The sequence below is a fragment of the Glandiceps talaboti genome, chromosome 15 (genome assembly GCF_964340395.1).
Source record: "Glandiceps talaboti chromosome 15, keGlaTala1.1, whole genome shotgun sequence".
NCBI classification, from domain to species: Eukaryota; Metazoa; Hemichordata; class Enteropneusta; family Spengelidae; genus Glandiceps; species Glandiceps talaboti.
In genome coordinates, this window is record NC_135563.1 from 20,393,356 (window position 1) to 20,412,740 (window position 19,385).

Consider the following 19,385-nt stretch of genomic DNA (forward strand, 5'->3'; position numbering starts at 1 on the left):
TTGAAGTATGCAGTAAGTAAATTAAATCATAGATCGCGATGTAAACAGGTTATTAACCGTAAATGTCCATGACGTAGCAATGTTGAATCATAGCTCAGACCACTGATCTGTTATCATGGGCAGTGGATGTGAAGGGTTGAATATACAATAAAAATGAAATATTTGCATTTTCAATGATTGAAATCAAGTATGTACATGACATGGGGATAATATCACACAAAACATAATGTATTATCTATTATTAGTAATAGAGCTATGCACATATTCATGCCGTTTGGACAAACGCTAAAAAGGGCACAAAATGGATGACGAATCAAGGAAAGGGTAAGTTGTGTCCACATCTACCATAGTATAATTATTTGCATAAATCATATTTCTTTTAATAAAGGGATATATAGAATTCTCTTTTCATCATTTGTCAAGGATGGCGTGTCACAGTCTCTGGTTAACGTACTGCCATGTAAATTTTCGCGGTTAGATAACGACGAACTCATACCTTCGTTTAGTATTTAGGCTATCATTCGTGCGTCGAATAATTACAATTTACAGAAAACGTCAGTACATGAATAACATTCAAAACAGACAAATATTAAAACAATAGTGTACTCAATACGTTATGAGTTAGTTGGCTGACAAACAGATACACACACACACACGCACACACACAGTACTGCCCTACGATTTCTGTATATATGCGTTCGTTTAATAAGTAATTGTTTGTAGCGACCTTGGTGATTAAGGTACGGAAAATGCTCACCAAAGCAAACACGCTATTAATATTGTTCTTTTGTCTGATTTTATAAATGTCACACAGACGACGTCAGAAAATATCATCAATTCAGTTACAACGTATATGACAAAAATATGCACAGTCGTGGTTTCTGAAAGGACATTGACCTGTGGCCATGGATCAGTAAGCCCTCGTCTGTCACTCCAGCGTCTATGCTGAAGTGTGTTTTTGCATTTCTTACGGGTCTTATGCAGATATTGAGCGAGTACTAAAGTCTTGAAACGAATTTGCATCTCATTGATTAGACCCTGCCGAGAATTTTCATGTATAGCTTGACAAGGTGGGCTTACACGTAAATTTTATTAACATCGGAGTGTGTGCAGAAAAAAACCTTGTGTATTCACATTCTATCTCTTTGTCACAAATGCTTAGCATTTGGGTGTTTGACACGCATACATCCCTTTTTCATAAAATGCTTAGCATTAAATTTGAGGGTTTTATGCGATAATTTACTTTAGAACAGAACACATCAAAAAGTGGCTGTTTGAGGTGACACATGTTTTCAAATACAAACTTCTTCAAGGCATCCCACCGTCCACAATGTTACAATTTCGTGTGGTGTTCGAGACCACACAAACTTATGGTCAATCATGTTTTTTTAATTAGGCGGATAAGCACCAAAAAGGTATGATTGTGCATTTCGTGGTAAAATTGTGAAACTTGCCATATATTTACTCCATTACCTCTTTATGATATTCTTATATAATGCCAATTGAACAGCTCCCTCATACGACGTATAGCGCCACCTACATATCATGTAGTATGGTGGCCATTGCAACCAGTGGTGTGTGTGTCAGGATGTTGGTTTTGTGTATGCATGACCGTGTTTTAAAATGGTTTACCATTACTTTTGTTTGTTGTTGTTGTTGCAACTTTTACGACAGTTTTAAGATCTTTGTATTGATTGTCTTTATTTGTCCAGACTTTTAACAATGTAACTACTTTAATTTGCCCACTGAGCGCCATTTTGAGTTGTCAATAAACGACTTGGCAATTAAAATTTTCCACCACGCCAAGAGCCCATCTGTTCATGTACATTTAAACCTATAAAGCCCTAGCACACATTCTATGAAAATTTTATTCAATGACCTTCCATCTTTCAATAGTGGTAATGGAGAGGGCCAGGTGTGGATAATAAGCATGACCCCTCCCTTTGTTACATGAATCATAATTTTTTTATTTCACTTTCTTTCAATTTCAGAAGACAGACACAGAGACCGGGATTGTTACTTATCTGCGCTGACTTTGCAAACTTGTTTAAAACATTTCTTGGTCTCTCTTACATCACAATACCATTTGGATTACGAAAGAGTGGAATAATTGTAAGCTATATTGTTATCTTGACTCTATATGGTGTGTGTTGTATATTTTCAAACTTTCACAGAAAACTATAGACAATATCAGTATATGCAATACTTGCGTTGTTTAGAAAGGAGAACTAATAGTCTGTCAACATCGCGGACCTGTGATTCCGCCTCGCTTTTCATGTCTTCATTGAATCACTGTCTGTACACCGGTTCTGCTTGATACATATACAACCATGTAGAAACCAAACTGCACATTCTACAGTTTAAGATAGCAAGATCGCAATTTCTTGGTACATTTGTCTAAATGAAATGGTTTTATAAACAGTCAGTGAACACTGTCATGAAACGGGCTGTAAATACATGTACGGGGTAAAGGAGGGTTACGCCCCATTCCACCCCACAGTATAACATTTTGTGAAATTATAGTTGTTCGCGGGAGTCATTTCACGGCACCAAAATGACACGTACACTGATCTTATTGTTTTCCAAAACAACCACCACCACCCCATCCCCAACTTCAAGTGGTGTATTCCAAAATGACCCCAGCCCACCAGCGACACCATTTCCACCAAAAAACAAGTTAAAATGACTGCCATAAATCCAACCCCAAACCACACCAAAGCCACGACCACCATCATCACCACCCCCGATTAGACATTAGTACATCGTGGTATTGTAATATATTGATTGATCCACATATTTTATTACAGCTCGGACTTCTCCAACTGATCGTGGTAGCTAGCCTTTTTTATCACGCTTGTCTTGTAATCATCAAGTGTAAGAAAATTGTTGTTCATAGATTGCAAGCAAATGCATCACCGAATGACGAAGAAAGTGATGACGAAGCTCTGGAATATCTTGAAAGACACTTGACATACATGGATATAGCACAGTTTTCCTTTGGAAAAATTGGTAAAACACTTGTTGAAGTCTCCCTGTGTGTAGCCCAGTTTTCATTTTGTGTGGGATATTTAGTGTTTATAGGCAATACACTAGCATCATTGTTCTGTATTGATCACCAACCAATAACCACGGAGACTCCAGCAGTAGTAAATGAAACCATGATTTTCTACAAATTTGCACAAAGTGGCCTAGATTCCAGTGGATGGAAGTTTGAAAATATATCAAGTCCTCTAGCAGGAGATGTTGAAAGAAGAAATTACACGAGCGGGATCGATGGAATTGTCACTAGGAAAGCAAACGATGAGAAATCAAGTGAACGCATACAAGACAATCCTAATATGAACGTTGCTGGTTCTTTTGACCTGAGCTTTGACGATGGTTTACGACATAGTAACTTAATAGAGAGTAGTACAGACCAACCTGTTGTTGATGATGATGATGATGATGATGATGATGATGATGATGATGATGATGATGATGATGATGATGATGATGATGATGACACAAACAGATGTTATTTATGGATTTTAGTTCCATTACCTATCCTAGGATTATTATCATTTCTGCGGAACATTCGTCATCTTGGTATTATCAGTAGTGTGTCGTTACTTGCTTGTTTTGTTTGTCTTCTACCCCTCATAGTTGCTCTGTTAACAGGTAAATTGATCTTTCAAATGGTTGCTTGGCATTACAAGCTAAATTTATGTCTAATACCTCCAAGCCTGCGTTTTAATATCAAATCAACTTACAGGTTAATCAATGATACGTAATATGTGTGGCGATACTAAGTGCAAAGGGGTTCATTAAAAGCTGGCGCCATCGTACCCGGATGTTATACGAACAAAAAAAAAACCACTTCGGGTGTGTGTGTGTGTGGAGGAGGGGGGGGGGGTGAATGATTGATTGATTGAGTGAGTGAGTGAGTGAGTGAGTGAGTGAGTGAGTGAGTGAGTGAGTGAGTGAGTGAGTGAGTGAGTGAGTGAGTGAGTGAGTGAGTGAGTGAGTGAGTGAGTGAGTGAGTGAGTGAGTGGGTGGGTGGGTGGGTGGGTGGGTGGGTGAGTGAGTGAGTGAGTGAGTGAGTGAGTGAGTGAGTGATTAATTGAGTTAGTTATCACAGGTTGATTGTGTGTGTGTGTGTGTGTGTGTGTGTGTGTGTCTGTGTCTGTGTAAAATATATGTTAAAAACACCATTCTGAACTGTCAGAGTACGTTTTGGTTCTATTTACGCTATTGTGTTTGGGTTTCCAGGTAACGAAACTGTTTGATCATGAATACATGTACATATCTGACGAAGTACTTAGTAATTTTGATATGCTTATATTATGATATTCTTGCTTCGGTTTATAGACAGTACCATTATTTCGAGATTGACTTTCCATTAACTGATAAATTTCCTGTGTTGTTCATCTGTGGAGTCTACCAATACTAAATAGAATCTCTGTGATTCAAACACTTCTTTTTTCTTCTTTCCAGTTTCACACGTTGTTAGTGATGATGTTGTATTGTTCAATTGGCAATCTTTTCTCCTAATGTTTGGGATGGCCATATCTGCATATGAATCTGTTGGAATGGTAAGTGTGTTTCTTAGCGCGCACAGTAGGTATACACATAGTCTTACAATACAAGATAGTCTAACAGTACAAACATGGGGTGATGTCCTGGAAAGGTAACTTTGTTATGGGTGGGTTAATATTTACATAATTTGCCACTTTCCATCCAAAATATGCAACTGTCACGCCACCAAGGTTTTGGGTCATTCACGTAAATAATTACCCTCTCTTGGAAATACATTCATTGAAACACCATGTAAAGAGGCGTCAAGTAAGGTATTACAATACTTCCGACTTCTTCCAGACCGTGGTTACACTCACCAAGGTTGATTCATACATTACTCAGAATACTGTTAGGGTAGATTTCATGGGCAGTCATCACATTGGCTCATACATTGCAAGCAACACTTTGTGGACAGTTATCACATTGGTTCATACATTGCTGGCAACACTTCGTGGACAGTTATCACATTGGTTCATACATTGCTAGCAACACTTTGTGGACAGTTATCACATTGGTTCATACATTGCTAGCAACACTTTGTGGACAGTTATCATATTGGTTCATACATTGCTAGCAATACTTCCTGGGCAGTCACCATATCGGTTCATACATTGCTAGCAACACTTCGTGGACAGTTATCACATTGGTTCATACATTGCTAGCAATACTTCCTGGGCAGTCACCATATCGGTTCATACATTGCTAGCAAAACTTCGTGGACAGTTATCACATTGGTTCATACATTGCTAGCAATACTTCCTGGGCAGTCACCATATCGGTTCATACATTGTTAGCAACACTTCGTGGACAAATATCACATTGGTTCATACATTGCTAGCAATACTTCCTGGGCAGTCATCATATCGGTTCATACATTGCTAGCAACACTGTGGTCAGTTATCACATTGGTTCATACATTGCTAGCAACACTTCCTGGAAAGATATCATATGGGTTCATACACTGCTAGCAAACTTGATGGGCACTTTTTACATGGGTTCATACATTGCTAGCAACACGTTGTGGGTAGTTATCATATGGGTTTACTTTCAGTGCAACACATCGTGGTCAGTTACCGTGTGGATTGATTTACTTGCAACACCTCGCAGGCAGTTATCGCATGGGCTGATTTTCTTGCAACATTTTGTGGGTAGTTATCACATAGGTTGTTGTTCTTGCAACATTTTGTGGATAGTTATCACGTGGGTTGATTTGCTTGCAACACCTCTTGGGCAGTTAATAATGTGGGCTGATTTGCTTGCAACACCTCTTGGGCAGTTAATAATGGGGGCTGATTTGCTTCCAGCACCTCATGGGTGCCGGTAGTTATCATATATACATAGGTTGATTTGCTTACAGTTGTTCAAATTACAGATGATAGTTTGATTTGTTTGCAACACCCTGTGGCATGGACAGTTTAATAATAATATTACATGGTTTGATACTATACTAGCCATGTCATTTGTAGGTACTGATCACATGGCTTGATTTATTGCAACATATTGTGGGCATGTATTAAATGGGTTGATACAATACTCGCAGCACTCTGTGGATACTTATCACTTGAGTTGATTTATTGTAACATCTTGTGGGCATTTATTATATGGGTTGATAAAATACTAGCAGCACCTTATGGATACTTATCATTTGGGTCATAGCAACAACTTGTTGGCATGCAGTTTTTAGACCTTATTACGTAGCATAATCCGAAATATCTTCATCAAGGGACATATAACTGTAATTTCCACTTTTCTCTACTATGTTTCATCTTCTCAAAATAGATAAATAACAGATCAAGAATTGTTGATATTCACAGATTATCCCAGTAGAAAGCAGCATGGTAGGACACCGAGAGCGATTCCCGATATTTCTCAGTATCGTAATAATTACCTTCTCAATACTGATGATTACTGTTGGTGTGGTGGGCTACCTTTTCCTTGGAAATGATACAGAGCAAATTATTCTTGACAACCTGACCAACCATACGAGTTCTGAGCTTCTGCTATTCCTCCAAATCGCCATTTCCCTAAGTGTGTTATTTACATATCCCCTGCAAATACAGCCATTGATTGAAGTCGTCGAAAAGTTGTTGTTTACCGAAGGTGTGTTTTTGTTTCAATGTCATTAAAAAACGACAAATTTTAATATTTTCATAGCACATTCCATCGCCATTTCAAAATGTGGTGAAGATATTGACGTCTTTGTATATGATGAACATTTTGGCTAGGTTATACGATTCAAAATTTGCAGGCGTGTTGATTGTAAGCGAAGTATTCGATTGAAACAACAGACGCTGGGTACACAATCGTATCACATGGATTTACTTTCGATTTTCGATTTATATGCTGCATCAATAAAGATACGACATTTTTTCTGATGTTGTATATCCACAGAAGTTATTTTATATCAGTTTAATGATGACTTGGTATGGGAAAAAATCATGAGGAATTTCTAGAGAGTTTAGGAGACTCTGATACAGTAAATCTAATTTTAAATTATTGAATACAGCAATGCAGGACATTTTGATATTATAGATTTCCTAAAACTAACACAACCTAAAACGCTGAGATGCTTTTTGTACAAAATAGAGTAAGGTGAAATGTGTTATATACATCGTACTGACGTCACCAACACATTTCGCTAAACCAACCACAATGCCGTCCTCAATGCTATGGGCGATAAAAACGTAGACTTAGTGGTAACTTGTCAATTCGATGCTTTTTCACAAAATAGAGAGACATAGATGACATATCATTAATAACATCACGTATAGTATGATCCAGAGTACCTGATTCACTGTCTTTTATATCCAAAAGCAGGCAAGATATGTGGTCCAAACAGTGTTGAAGAAGAACGAAGTCTTTCGGTTGATGATGATACAGCTGATAACCAGCTTCATCGAGCTGAAGCAATTCCGAAATCGGTTGGTATTACCCGTAATGGGCGAAGAAAGTGAAACACTTTTCATCACCTCCATTTTTGAAACATCGAGATGGCGGATTAAAAGGGCGTGAGATAGGGAGGGTTTTTCCTGAAACTACAGTTCATTGTCCGACACTTGAGGTTGTTCAGCTACATCGTGTATCATGGCTAAGTCTCTTATAATGCTTATCACATTTATTATTATAGTTTTTCTGATGACTCCTTAAATTTCATTTCTTTTTCCAATACTATTATTACAACTAAGTTTACTTTCCCCCAGGTTGCAGCATGGAAACGGAATATTGTGAGGGTGGCATTGGTACTATTGACCGCCGCTGTTGCTATCTTACTGAACGACTCCATTTCCTATGTGAACGCATTTGCAGGTATTGAAGTTATTAGAGGTGGACCATTTGATATCGGGGGGGGGGGGGGGGGCTTGGAAGATTTCGGGGGAAAAAAGATGCCTAATGGATTTGCTTGAAAAAAAATCCGGATATGAATGGGTGATAGAAAAAAAGATGGACCACTGCTGCTAGAAAAAATGTCTTGGCAGGGAAATGATGCACAGGTTTACGTATACTGTTCAACCTGCTCGTACCTCTCCAACAAGGACACTTGTCAAATCATGACAAACATTTTCAAACACATATCAGGGACCAGTCAGTTTCGTTACATACACGTATATGTGTTCTTGTCTCTGTTTCTTTCATAAATGGTTTAAATATTACTTCATGTAAGGGTTCAAACATAACTATACATAAAATTATACATATAATACATGTATTACCTAGCTACCACACTAGTTACAGAACATGCCATTTAAATGTTTGGCTGTTTCACAATCAGTGCTTCACTTATCTTATACTTTGGGGCAAAAGTGAACTTGAAGGTTTTGTAATGGTAATCTTCATACTATTGGATAGTTTATAAAAGAACTTAGACAAAACAAATTATAAATATGAGATTTGTGGATGTTATATGAACATTTACTGATTATCTAAATTGTTCTAGTTTCTTCAGTATTTTGTCAGAAGGGATGATATAATTCCTATTTCAGACACTACATATATCGACACCACAACTCAAATTCAAGTTTCTATTGTACACTAGGTATCACCTCCTAAAGTGCTCTAACAGTAACTTTACTATACATGCAATATCAATGTCCCTTTACCAATGTTACAGGCCAACTTTTATAACATGGAAAAATTATTTAAAAATTTACTTTAGCTTTTCGATGCTTAGAATATATATCTCAGAGGCTATGAATAACCTAAAAATTGCCCAGAAACAAAACACTGCAGATCTGGCGGGAGGGGGGGGGGCATTGGACTCCATCACCCCAGAGGCCACTCATTCGTTAAACCAATAATAAGATTCACCAAAATTGGTAAATAAAAACTTGAAAAGCTTCTAAGGGAGACCCCCTAGGAAAAAAAACTAACGTAAAAGACGCAATAACGATGGAATAAAGGTAAATACAGGAAAACCAGCCTATCTAACATCAGATTTTAATCAGATTGAACGAAACAATGCTGGGGATAATATCTAATTATTACATAACATGTGTTTTTTTTCAGGTTCGACGGGTGGTGTGATGATTGGCCTTATTTTACCGAGCGTGTTCTACCTGAAGTTACAATGGAACCAGACAAGTCTACAAATTAAAGTCCTGCATTTCGTTATAATCATAGTGTGTACAACTCTTGGATTGATATGTACTGTTCTTGTTATAAAAGATGTTGTGTATTTGAAACTTAACGATATCAACAATGAACACACATAGCATACGACGGCGGCGGCGGCGGCGGCGGCGGAAACCGAGCTTAACACTATCTAAAATGATTAGGGTAGCGTTTGAGGTTGTAGCGTTTCTGATGTGTACATTTTGAAGAACTTCCAGTGTTTGCCAATATATTGATTACTGGAAGATTATATCCACATGATAGTCTAGTGCTATCCTTCATCAAATCTTAAGATCTCTCCTTCAGTCTAGCTCAATGAAGTCCTGAGATGCACGAGATGAAATATAAAATTCAACCTCATCCTGTCAACCACCCACACGGACACTAGCATCATATCTATCGAGTATTAATAATAATAATAATAATAATGATAATAATAATAATAATAATAATAATAATAATAATAATAATAATAATAATAATAATAATAATAAGTTAGTGTTTATTGGACCAGTTACGTAATGTCCAAATGTATAACTGCACAGACTTTTAACCCACAATCACATTTAGACACCAACTGAGCACAATCAACAACACTGTGATAAAAATTTGTTCATTTTCAAATTTTTGAAAAATTTGAATAAAAGAAACTGAATAAGTTGGCGATAGTAACTTTATATGAATTGTGTTGGTACGAGATGTATATCAATCATATATAGTTTATATACATATTATTTCCCTAGATTGTAATGTCGCCGTCTTAGTGACGGCTATTTTAGTTTGTCCGTAGAGGACGGTGAATTGCAGAGATTGCTAACCATGACAACTTTCAAAAAAATAAACGAGCCACCAAATAATAATAACTTGGCACTCTGTGATCGATGTGTGAGTTCTCTATCAAGAGACTCCCATAGTCGTTGGTCCGCTTATGTTACCACTCACGTTGAGCGTTTACAGTATTATTAGCGGAAACAACGCCTGGATCTGTGCGGTCAGAGGCTTGCGACAGCTATCGGTACTGCTCCAGTGACCAGGCACCAGTCTACAATCTATAATCTATGGCCAGGGAAATTAGCCTCTTTCCCCTCTTGAACTCATGAATATTATATTACGGAAGTCACGAACTTAATTATAATGTCAATTTATTGCCAGTTGTACTTCCAAGTTTCTTTAAAGAAAGCCTTGTGTGTTGGAGTGAAATCAATTATATTTCTAATCTCCCTACAGAACACCAAGTTATCTGGAACAATTCAGAAATTCTCGTGAATCATAAGTCTGTATTTAACCAGTTTTTATACGGAATAGGAATTGTATTTGTTGCTGATATTTTTAACGAAGAAAATAAGTTGAAAGGCTGGGAGGAACTCTCTCGTCTAGGGTGTAATCACAATAATCTTTTATGTTGGTACGGTATTTTGCATTCGATTCCGACTCAATGGAAAAAGGGCAAGGCAGAGATTGTAAGGCCAGAGATACCAATTGGTTTTCTTAATTGTGGCAAACTAACACGTCTTAATGAATGCAAAACTAGGCATATCAGGAAAAGATTGACATCAGATTACTTTATCCCCCCAAAGGCTAAAATTTATTTTGCAAGTTTTCTTGACATCCAAAACGATGAGTGGTCAAAAATCTTTACCTTGCCTTTTTGGACGACGATGAATTCAAAGCTCCAAGAATTTCAGTTTAAAATTTTACATAATATACTCTATACAAATTATGTGTTATGTCGTATGAATCCCCCGAGAGTCAACAGTAGCTACTGTACATTTTGCAATATGGAGGTTGAAACCCTTGTTCATTTGTTTGTTAAATGTGAATGTGTTGTTGTCATTTGGAAAAGCTTTCTTCTCTTGTGGGGGAAAGCTATTAATTCACCATTGACATTGTCTACTAAGCAGATACTTCTTGGTGACCCATCATTCAACATACTGTTCAACCATCTTATTTTGATTGTCAAAAAAACAGTCTATGATTGCAAAATTAGGAAAGCTATTCCTTCATTCAATCTTGTCAAAGTAAATGTCAGAATCGCTAGAGAGACAGAGATTTTTATAGCGAAGAGGAAAAATAAGCTAGAAATTTGCTCGAACAAGTGGGACAATCTAAGAATCGAGTGATACTTCTGCATTATAGGATTCCTATCACTTTATAGCATTTTATAGCAATTTATACCGTGCAATGTAACCCTTTCTCCTTTTCTTTTCCTTCCTTTTTGTTGTTACTATATTCTTTTGGAAAATAAAAAAATAATTTAAAAAAAAAAAAAAAAAAAAAAAGTCACGAACTTGGTTCGAGGAAGGTTCAACTCACAGGCACTCCAATCAATCAATCTGTATGATTGGGGGGGGGGGGGGAATGTATATGAATAATATTATTCACTATACATTTTTTTTTTAAATCATGATGATATACAGCTCTATAAATATGTTGATTTCCAGCTTGTTAGATTCAAGCGTTCATCAGATATGAGCAATCGAAGTATCACTTGCCGTATGCTGGAAATTCGTCTGTTTTTGTCGCTTGATCATCTAGCACTCATTGTCTCATTTGACAGAGCTTTGCTCGACGTATTTTGTCTTCAAAAAGACAGTCTTTGTAAGGTTGTAGTACGGAAAGTAAGCTTTCCATTGATGTATAATACATGGGGATTGGGCAAAGGGGAAAATTGGGAAAACTCCCGTTTTGGAGTGATGTCGGACTGATAATGTCAACATTATATGCGCTATCTCACCGGAAATGAGTGCATAACAAGTTGATCACCGCTTATAAAGCGGTGTGAATGGCTCCGTAACTGCAGTGGAATAAACATACTTTTGATGCGGCATCATAGATGTAAATATTGACATCATTGGACTCTCAAAACCAATCATTACTGGCTATTCTCTCGTAAATCTCCCTCGCCAGTCTTGCCTTTGTGTGTACCCTCTTGTTGTTGTAAGTTAAACGTGTGACGTTTTTCATTCAAGAAATTACTACTGAGAATAACATATAATGAGATGTTTGATAAAACTTGAACATGGATATTGTTAATATTTCTTTTAATGTTTCCTTGTCAATTGCTCACGGTGAAAGTTTTCACTCAAATCGTATCTCAAATTCCTACTGTCTACTGTCTAACGCACTGTCTACCACTGTCATGCTAATTATAATGTAACAATCAATTTCAAAAAAAATTCAAAACTGTGTTTGCCGTCCCCAATTTACCCAACACTAGTCTATCTGCTAGACCTCGGATGTTCTTCCGGTAGAATACGACACACGACCGAACATCGCTATCGAGGATCACTGCGAACTTCGTTCGCTTATAGTATCGAAAGAAAGCCCGAACGTCTAGCAGCAAGACTAACCCAACACCTACCAAGCAGACAAGAAAAGAAACAGAAATAGGAACAGAGTGCTATAGCCATAGCATGTCATGTAACATTAAATGACTTGCTATCATAAGCAATGTGTGATGCGAAGCTTTTCAAGTTCTGGCCTTCAAGCATGTGTGCTATCGACATGGCTTAATTACGACATTATGGCATCGTCTATATTTCACCGAATCTGAAATGATGCCAAGGATGGAAGAACTATCATGCATGAATCTACCCCCACCGAGGCCCGAAGAAGTTCCTTATTCACGACAGTTTCAAAACAATGCGGGGAACTAATCAGTAGAATTTTATCAAAAGCTTGACCATGTCATTAATGTTAGGCACATCATCAACATCAATTTCAAGCTCTCAGCACCTAATTTTCTACATAGCACTGTTCTATATAATTAAATACATGATGGTTGGATTCAATTCCAGTGTCCTCTTATGTATTTTCAAGCTATTAGACTATAGTATGATTCAATTCGATCAGTTAAATGTTTTTCAGTGCCATCAATTTAGACAAGCCTGTTGAATTTATTAGTAGTAGTGTTGTTGTATCTTTCTTTGTACATATATTTTGTCACATGTTTGTATGTTTTTGTGGATGAATTTACTTGACTATACCATTTGCTTACATGGGGATAGCAGACCCATGATTGCTGCGGCTGAGAGTGTAGGCTAAACACTAGTCTGGATGCCAACTGTGGTGTGAGTGGACGTACTTTAATGGTAACGATGGTGTATAGTAACTAGACTAGCTAAACACAAATATTACGGAAACCAGTGAAATATTGGTTAACGCACGTCACATTATTAGGGTACACGACGACCCCCCCCCCCCCCCAAGTCTAAATGCACCTACCGGAAAAAAGAATGATTTAACCAGGGATTTAACTGTACCTCAAAAACAAATTTGATTTCCACCTCATTTTCGACCCCCTCCTCATGCAATTATTCATCCCCTTAATGTATTGTTGCGTTTGGAGTGTGGCTGTTTATTTGTTTGTTTGTTTGTTTGTATGTTTGTTTGTTTGTTTGTTTGTTTGTTTGTTTATTTATTTGTTTATTTATTTATTTATCTGTCTACTTTTTGTTAACAAAACAACCAATTAACCTAATTAAGAACCCCGTCCTTGAACCGCTCTGACAGTATACAGTATCAATTCGCTTCTTGAGTATCAGTCGCTTTCTTACGAGTCTGGTTGCTAAGATCACATCAATAATACATGACGTCCCAAGTGCGACAATTATACTGAGGAGCCGACAAATCATAAAAGTTTACGTAACGAAAAAACTTCCGAATACTTCCTATGGGATAAGCAAGCTCTAGTTCATGACGTGATGGGGGGTCTTTGTGATAGCGCTCAGAGATAAGAAATAGATGAGGATGCAACTTCCGAAGTGCTTGTTTGTAAATCGTAAATTGCACTGTGGGTCCATTTATTTATAGTTCATAGTGGTGATAGTGAGTATACACATTCACATTTACTAGTACAAGGAAGACGGAGCAACACAACACAACATCTCGACGATTGTTTCATCCCAGTACTCTAGCTCTCAGGCAGAAATCACGTCCAGGCTCACACAATACTACAATTAACTGACATATAGAGCAGGGTAAGAGGCTCATTACATCATGTGATTTATTCCGATATGAACGTGTTTTGTTTGAAAGTGACATACAATTTTAAGTGCAGCTATTCAACATTTCCCTATATGTTTCCCCAAGTTCATGAGTATTGATTCCTAGACGAGGGGTTGAGTGTACTGATGAGTTTGAAACAATTCAAGGTTTTCGTGTTAAAATCTGGAAGGCTAATACAATGTTGTACACTATAGAGACTAGTTGTTGGGTGATCATTTTACTACTATAAATGATCGCCAGATACGAAAGCCAACGGCTCTCAGCTCTAGCGTAAGCAAGTGTCATTATGGAAACTAGCCTAGTAGACTTGAGAACGACTATTGCTACGCTATTCCGCCATCCTAATGACATTTGATTTTTTTAATTTTCACTACCGTCAGAGAAACAGACCGTCGATCAGTGAATTTTCAATAAGCAGTCACCCAGTGCAATCAAACACTGGTTCTGGTTCCGAAACCGAGTTCTCTACAACGCGCTCTCTCTCCCTCTCTCTGTTTCTCTGTCTTCTCCCCCCCCCCCCCCGATAAAAAGTTTAAAACTTTCCTTTTTATTTACAGTATGGTTGACCATGACCGAGAAGTCGTCGCTTTGGCCCTGTTAGCGCTCTCTAATGATACTACATTGTTTACAAATGGTCATTATATGCGTAATAACTCGTTTATTGAGGGCAGTCAGCTGGAGGGATTACCAGTCAAACATGAAGTTGTTTGTGAAAAGGATGTTGTGGCGGATATTACTGCTCAAGTATGTCAGTCTCGTTACACTGTAAATTTTAACATGACCGCTGTACATGACCGAAAAGGTGAACCTACCATGACCATACCAAAGGAGACAGATATGTGTACAACTGATCTCCGATTGATATCGAGTTTCCCGCCAACTACGTTCGAAACCATTCCAGTTTCTGATATCAGAGAAGCGACACAACCTTCCAACGACATAAATTTCTCCGAACTCCCTGAAAGTCTTCCCGGCAGATTCGACAGCATTTGCCAAAACGACTCGGACAAAATATTACGAAGAAAAGTTAAACCAATTCCAACGGTAGATTCGTCTCGAGAAACTATCAGTCAGAATTCGACATTCACTTTGAAATTACGGAAAGCAAATTGTGCCCGAAAGGAGAAGCGAAATGGATGCAAACGAATTAAAAACACCAGCCACAAATGTGCATTTTGTCACCATGTGTATACACAAGCCAGTTCACTCAAGATCCACCTCAGAAAACACACCAATGATAAACCCTACAATTGCGATATTTGCAAGAGGAGCTTTAGACAAAAAGTTAACATGGTATCACACTTGAGAGTCCATAGCAAAGAAAGACCGTACCACTGTCACGAATGCAGCAAGAATTTCACCCAAAACTCAACACTGAAGGCACATCTCCGTATCCACAGTGGTGAGAAGCCATTCCAATGTAAACACTGTAAGAAGAAATTCAGCGATGCATCGACACTCAGAAAGCACGTGCGCATCCACACTGGAGATAAACCATACAAGTGCACATTCCGTGGATGTCAGAAGGCATTCACTCAGTCAGGTAACCTGAAGAGACATCAGGGCATTCATGTCAAGAAGAGTGCACAACGTAGATCTCGCACAAAATAATCATTTATTACTATTGTTCACTTCTATTCGCCTGTCTTTCGAGTTATTCGAAAATAAAAATTTGCAACACTGAAAAACATACAAAAACCTAGGACACTACATAACACACCAAAAGAAATCGTGAAAGGGTACAGCTACGTTACAAACTAGTGTACAGTTACAAGTGCTTCCAATGCTGAACATAGACTGTCTTAAATTCACTTGTACTGTCACATATACGTACATCAAGTCGTAAAGGAAGTTTATAAAGTTGGGCCTACACATTTAAATAAATTCTTATATAAGTGGGTTATATCATATGATGCCACAGACTTACCAGGGACCATTTCAATATTGAGATGAAGGCCTACAACTGTACGTCAAGAAAGGGTCTCCAATATTTACCAGCTGTGTTAGATATAGTGGATTGTTTTTTAAAAGATCATTAAATTCTCATGGTGAAAGAACACCTTTCACAAACATATTGTGTACTATAATTGCAATAGATTTATTGTGTATGTTAATCAGATAACATAATTTAGTTCTTGAAATGTTTGGACTTGTTCACGTAAGATGCACAGTAACAAAGAATACAGTTAGAAGATAAAACTAATAAGAATTAAATTAAACTTGCAATTACTACCCTGGGTATGGTACTGTTTGTTTTGTACCATCGTTACTTGTGTAAATGCGTTATTCCAATATATCTTGCTCGTAAAGAACAATTGACAATGTGTCCGTAGGTACCTAGTTACACTCTGTAACACACACACACACACACACACACACACACACACACACACACATACACACACACACACATACACACATACATACATACATACATACATACACACACACACACACACACACACACACATCAATATACTAAAACAGGATAAACTATACACAACGTACAACTAGAGTAAATGTAACATACCGATAATTATTGCAATTGTAGAGGATTCTTTTTAATCACGTGACGATATTTGCATTGTATGATGGAAGTTGATTCGCCCAATATGGGCAATAGTTGTTTGCCTCGATTGTGATTGCAAGATAAAAGGTGTCATATATATATATATATTAATCACTCCATTAACCACGGTATAGCCGCCCAAGGTTTTGACCAGTCGACAACATATACGCCCCGACGTGGGCGAGTCATCTGGTCAAAACCAATGTGTATGTGGTGACCATTTCCAGAGATGGTCTATTCCCCTTATGCTGGTAAGGGAAGCAGAAGGGGGCAAAAAATTGAGGATGTGAAGGGGGAGAAAAAGAGAGTAAAAGTGACTCTTCGAACAAAATCAAGCCTCAGGACAATCGTTTACCAAAATTGCTTGGTTTATTTACCTACCATATAATTATGATGGAGTCGATAACCAAACAAATGTATTTCTATCATAATATCTCTTAAAGTGTAGACAATATAGCCAGGCCATACAGTTGTATATTATTAATGTATTGAGAGTACAACTGAGGTATTAAAGACAATTTTCAAGTACTCTATGGCTTTCAATAATGTGTATGATTTTGAAACTTTGTCACTAAAATGGCCTCCTTTGACATGTATATATGTCCTCATTTTTTTAAAGTGTTATTTTAGTGTATACCATAGAATGGGGTCCCCTTATAATTACACATATAGACATTAGTACAGTCAGGGGGCCTGCGAAAATTCTTGGGTTCATTTCGGGGGTGGGAGCATGAGCTTTTGAGAGCGCGAAGCCCTCCCCCCCCCCCCCCCCCCCCGGCCGTAAATTGTGCTCGTTCCATACTGTGCTTCCTTCCCATATACACGATCTCGTGCCGAATGAAGTCAATGGCTATGTCACTCAACTCACATGTAAACGATGGGTCGTTTAATACTACACACAGTACAGTGAGGAGAAGGTATGTAGATCTATGTGATTTTGTCTATTAATATGTACAGTGACAAGTTCATTTGTGAATGGTATTGGTAGAGTTCGTTTTTTTTTTGTACAATTATGTACATGCTCGACCTCGTTGTAGATGATTCTAATAGGCAAATACCAACAACCCACAACTCAATATCTGCTGCATAGAATATATGCTACTCTGTGTTTGGGTCAAAAACGACACAACATACCTATAGAGTAGCTGTGTCGCCCTAAAGGCAATGGTTTTGAGTAAACATAGGACATTTCTTGGGCTTCCCCCAGCTAGGTCGATGCAAGCTTTCGGCATGGTCCATTGGACGACCGACGGCATGGTCACGGTATGGTCACATGGCGGCCATGATGGATGCCGATGAGACTGAGAGTAATCGACCATTAACATTCTAGTCCAGGGCCACTTTGAAACATGCCATCGAGCAACTGTGTATATTCTCTGAAAACTTACTAGTGTGTCTAGATGAATTTTGCTTGATATTGAAATATACATGTAACCTAATGAAATTCAGTGATACACTGTGTACACTGATTAAAATAACATGTACTATACGGTTTAATATGCAGTATAGGTCAGTACAATAAATACTATTGTACTCACACGTTCACGTCCACGTGCGTCTACTTACAACGGAAATCAGTTGAACTGAAACAAATCGTCACCTGGTTTGACAAAAATTCTGTTATAAACATAGTTACATCCGATCATCACATCTAGATTGTATGCTTGTGGTAGTTTATACGTATTGGGCTATGGGCTATTGCCCATCAGAGACCACGTTGACATCCAGACTAGAGTTGTGGGTAATAGCGATATAATAGCTATAGCCTAAATCAACCACTAGCTGTACAATGTACAAAGTCTGTGAGAGATTTTTGTTACCCAATTCGTGAAAAGGAGGCAGTGTTTAATAATTGTAAGATTTTAAAGATCTCGTCGACGCGTCAGACAACATAATGTACTAGTACCAGTATTGTTGTCGAGCTCAGCAACGGTTTGTTTCATCTCATCTTATTTCATTGTATTTGTCGTCCTTTGTCTTGCAAATGGGTACCTCATTTGTCCATAATACAAACTAAACAGACAAGGTCATGTGGTATAACATACATTTAGTCCGTCACTCATTAGTCTAGTTCCTGACGACCGTGTTCCAATTTACACACCGTTATCTTCACACATTATGTAGATATGTATGAATGTGTGAAGATGACGTAGTGTCAATCACAACATGGTCGTCAGGAACTCTCTGTACGCTCTGGCATTTGGAAAGTCATTGTGTACTGCGAATACGTTGATTCCACTTGCCATTTCAAAGTTGACAAAACTACCTGCCTGTGAGGTCCTACAAATAACCCATAAGTCAAGGTCATGCGCGAACTATCTTTATAAAATTGAATAATCGCGTACTACATGTACATGAAGATACAAAATACATTGCATACCTAGCAGCATTGCATGGTAATTTGTACGTTCTTTTGTATCGCTAATCGATTTTACTTACGTAATGCATATAACGGTATAATTAAAAATCACTCTCGTTCCCGATGTGTGCGATGCTAGTATTCATAAATTTAATAATAAATGCTAATAAGTTATTCAAATGCTGTTAAATTATGTAATAAACACAAGCACCTGTGCCATGAATACGTAATTTCGAATCGAATGGTACCGTGAAATAATGCAGTCGGTGGACAGTGGAGTGTGTCGTA

At 37.8% G+C, this 19,385-nt stretch overlaps 1 protein-coding gene across 1 annotated transcript; it reads left to right on the forward strand.

The window, feature by feature from the left end:
- The first annotated feature begins 301 nt into the window (after positions 1-301).
- On the forward strand, positions 302-9,307 carry LOC144446321 (uncharacterized). The gene is made up of 8 exons (XM_078136069.1): positions 302-324; positions 1,992-2,112; positions 2,808-3,390; positions 4,474-4,571; positions 6,369-6,654; positions 7,372-7,475; positions 7,755-7,860; positions 9,264-9,307. Exons 1-8 carry the CDS (start codon positions 302-304, stop codon positions 9,305-9,307), a joined length of 1,365 nt encoding a protein of 454 aa, XP_077992195.1.
- The last annotated feature ends 10,078 nt before the right edge of the window (positions 9,308-19,385 follow it).

Coding starts and splice junctions, on each gene's coding strand:
- LOC144446321 (XM_078136069.1), top strand. CDS start 302: ATGGATGACGAATCAAGGAAAGG. Junction 2,113..2,807: donor TACGAAAGAGTGGAATAATT/GTAAGCTATATT, acceptor ATTTTATTACAG/CTCGGACTTCTCCAACTGAT. Junction 7,476..7,754: donor CTGAAGCAATTCCGAAATCG/GTTGGTATTACC, acceptor ACTTTCCCCCAG/GTTGCAGCATGGAAACGGAA.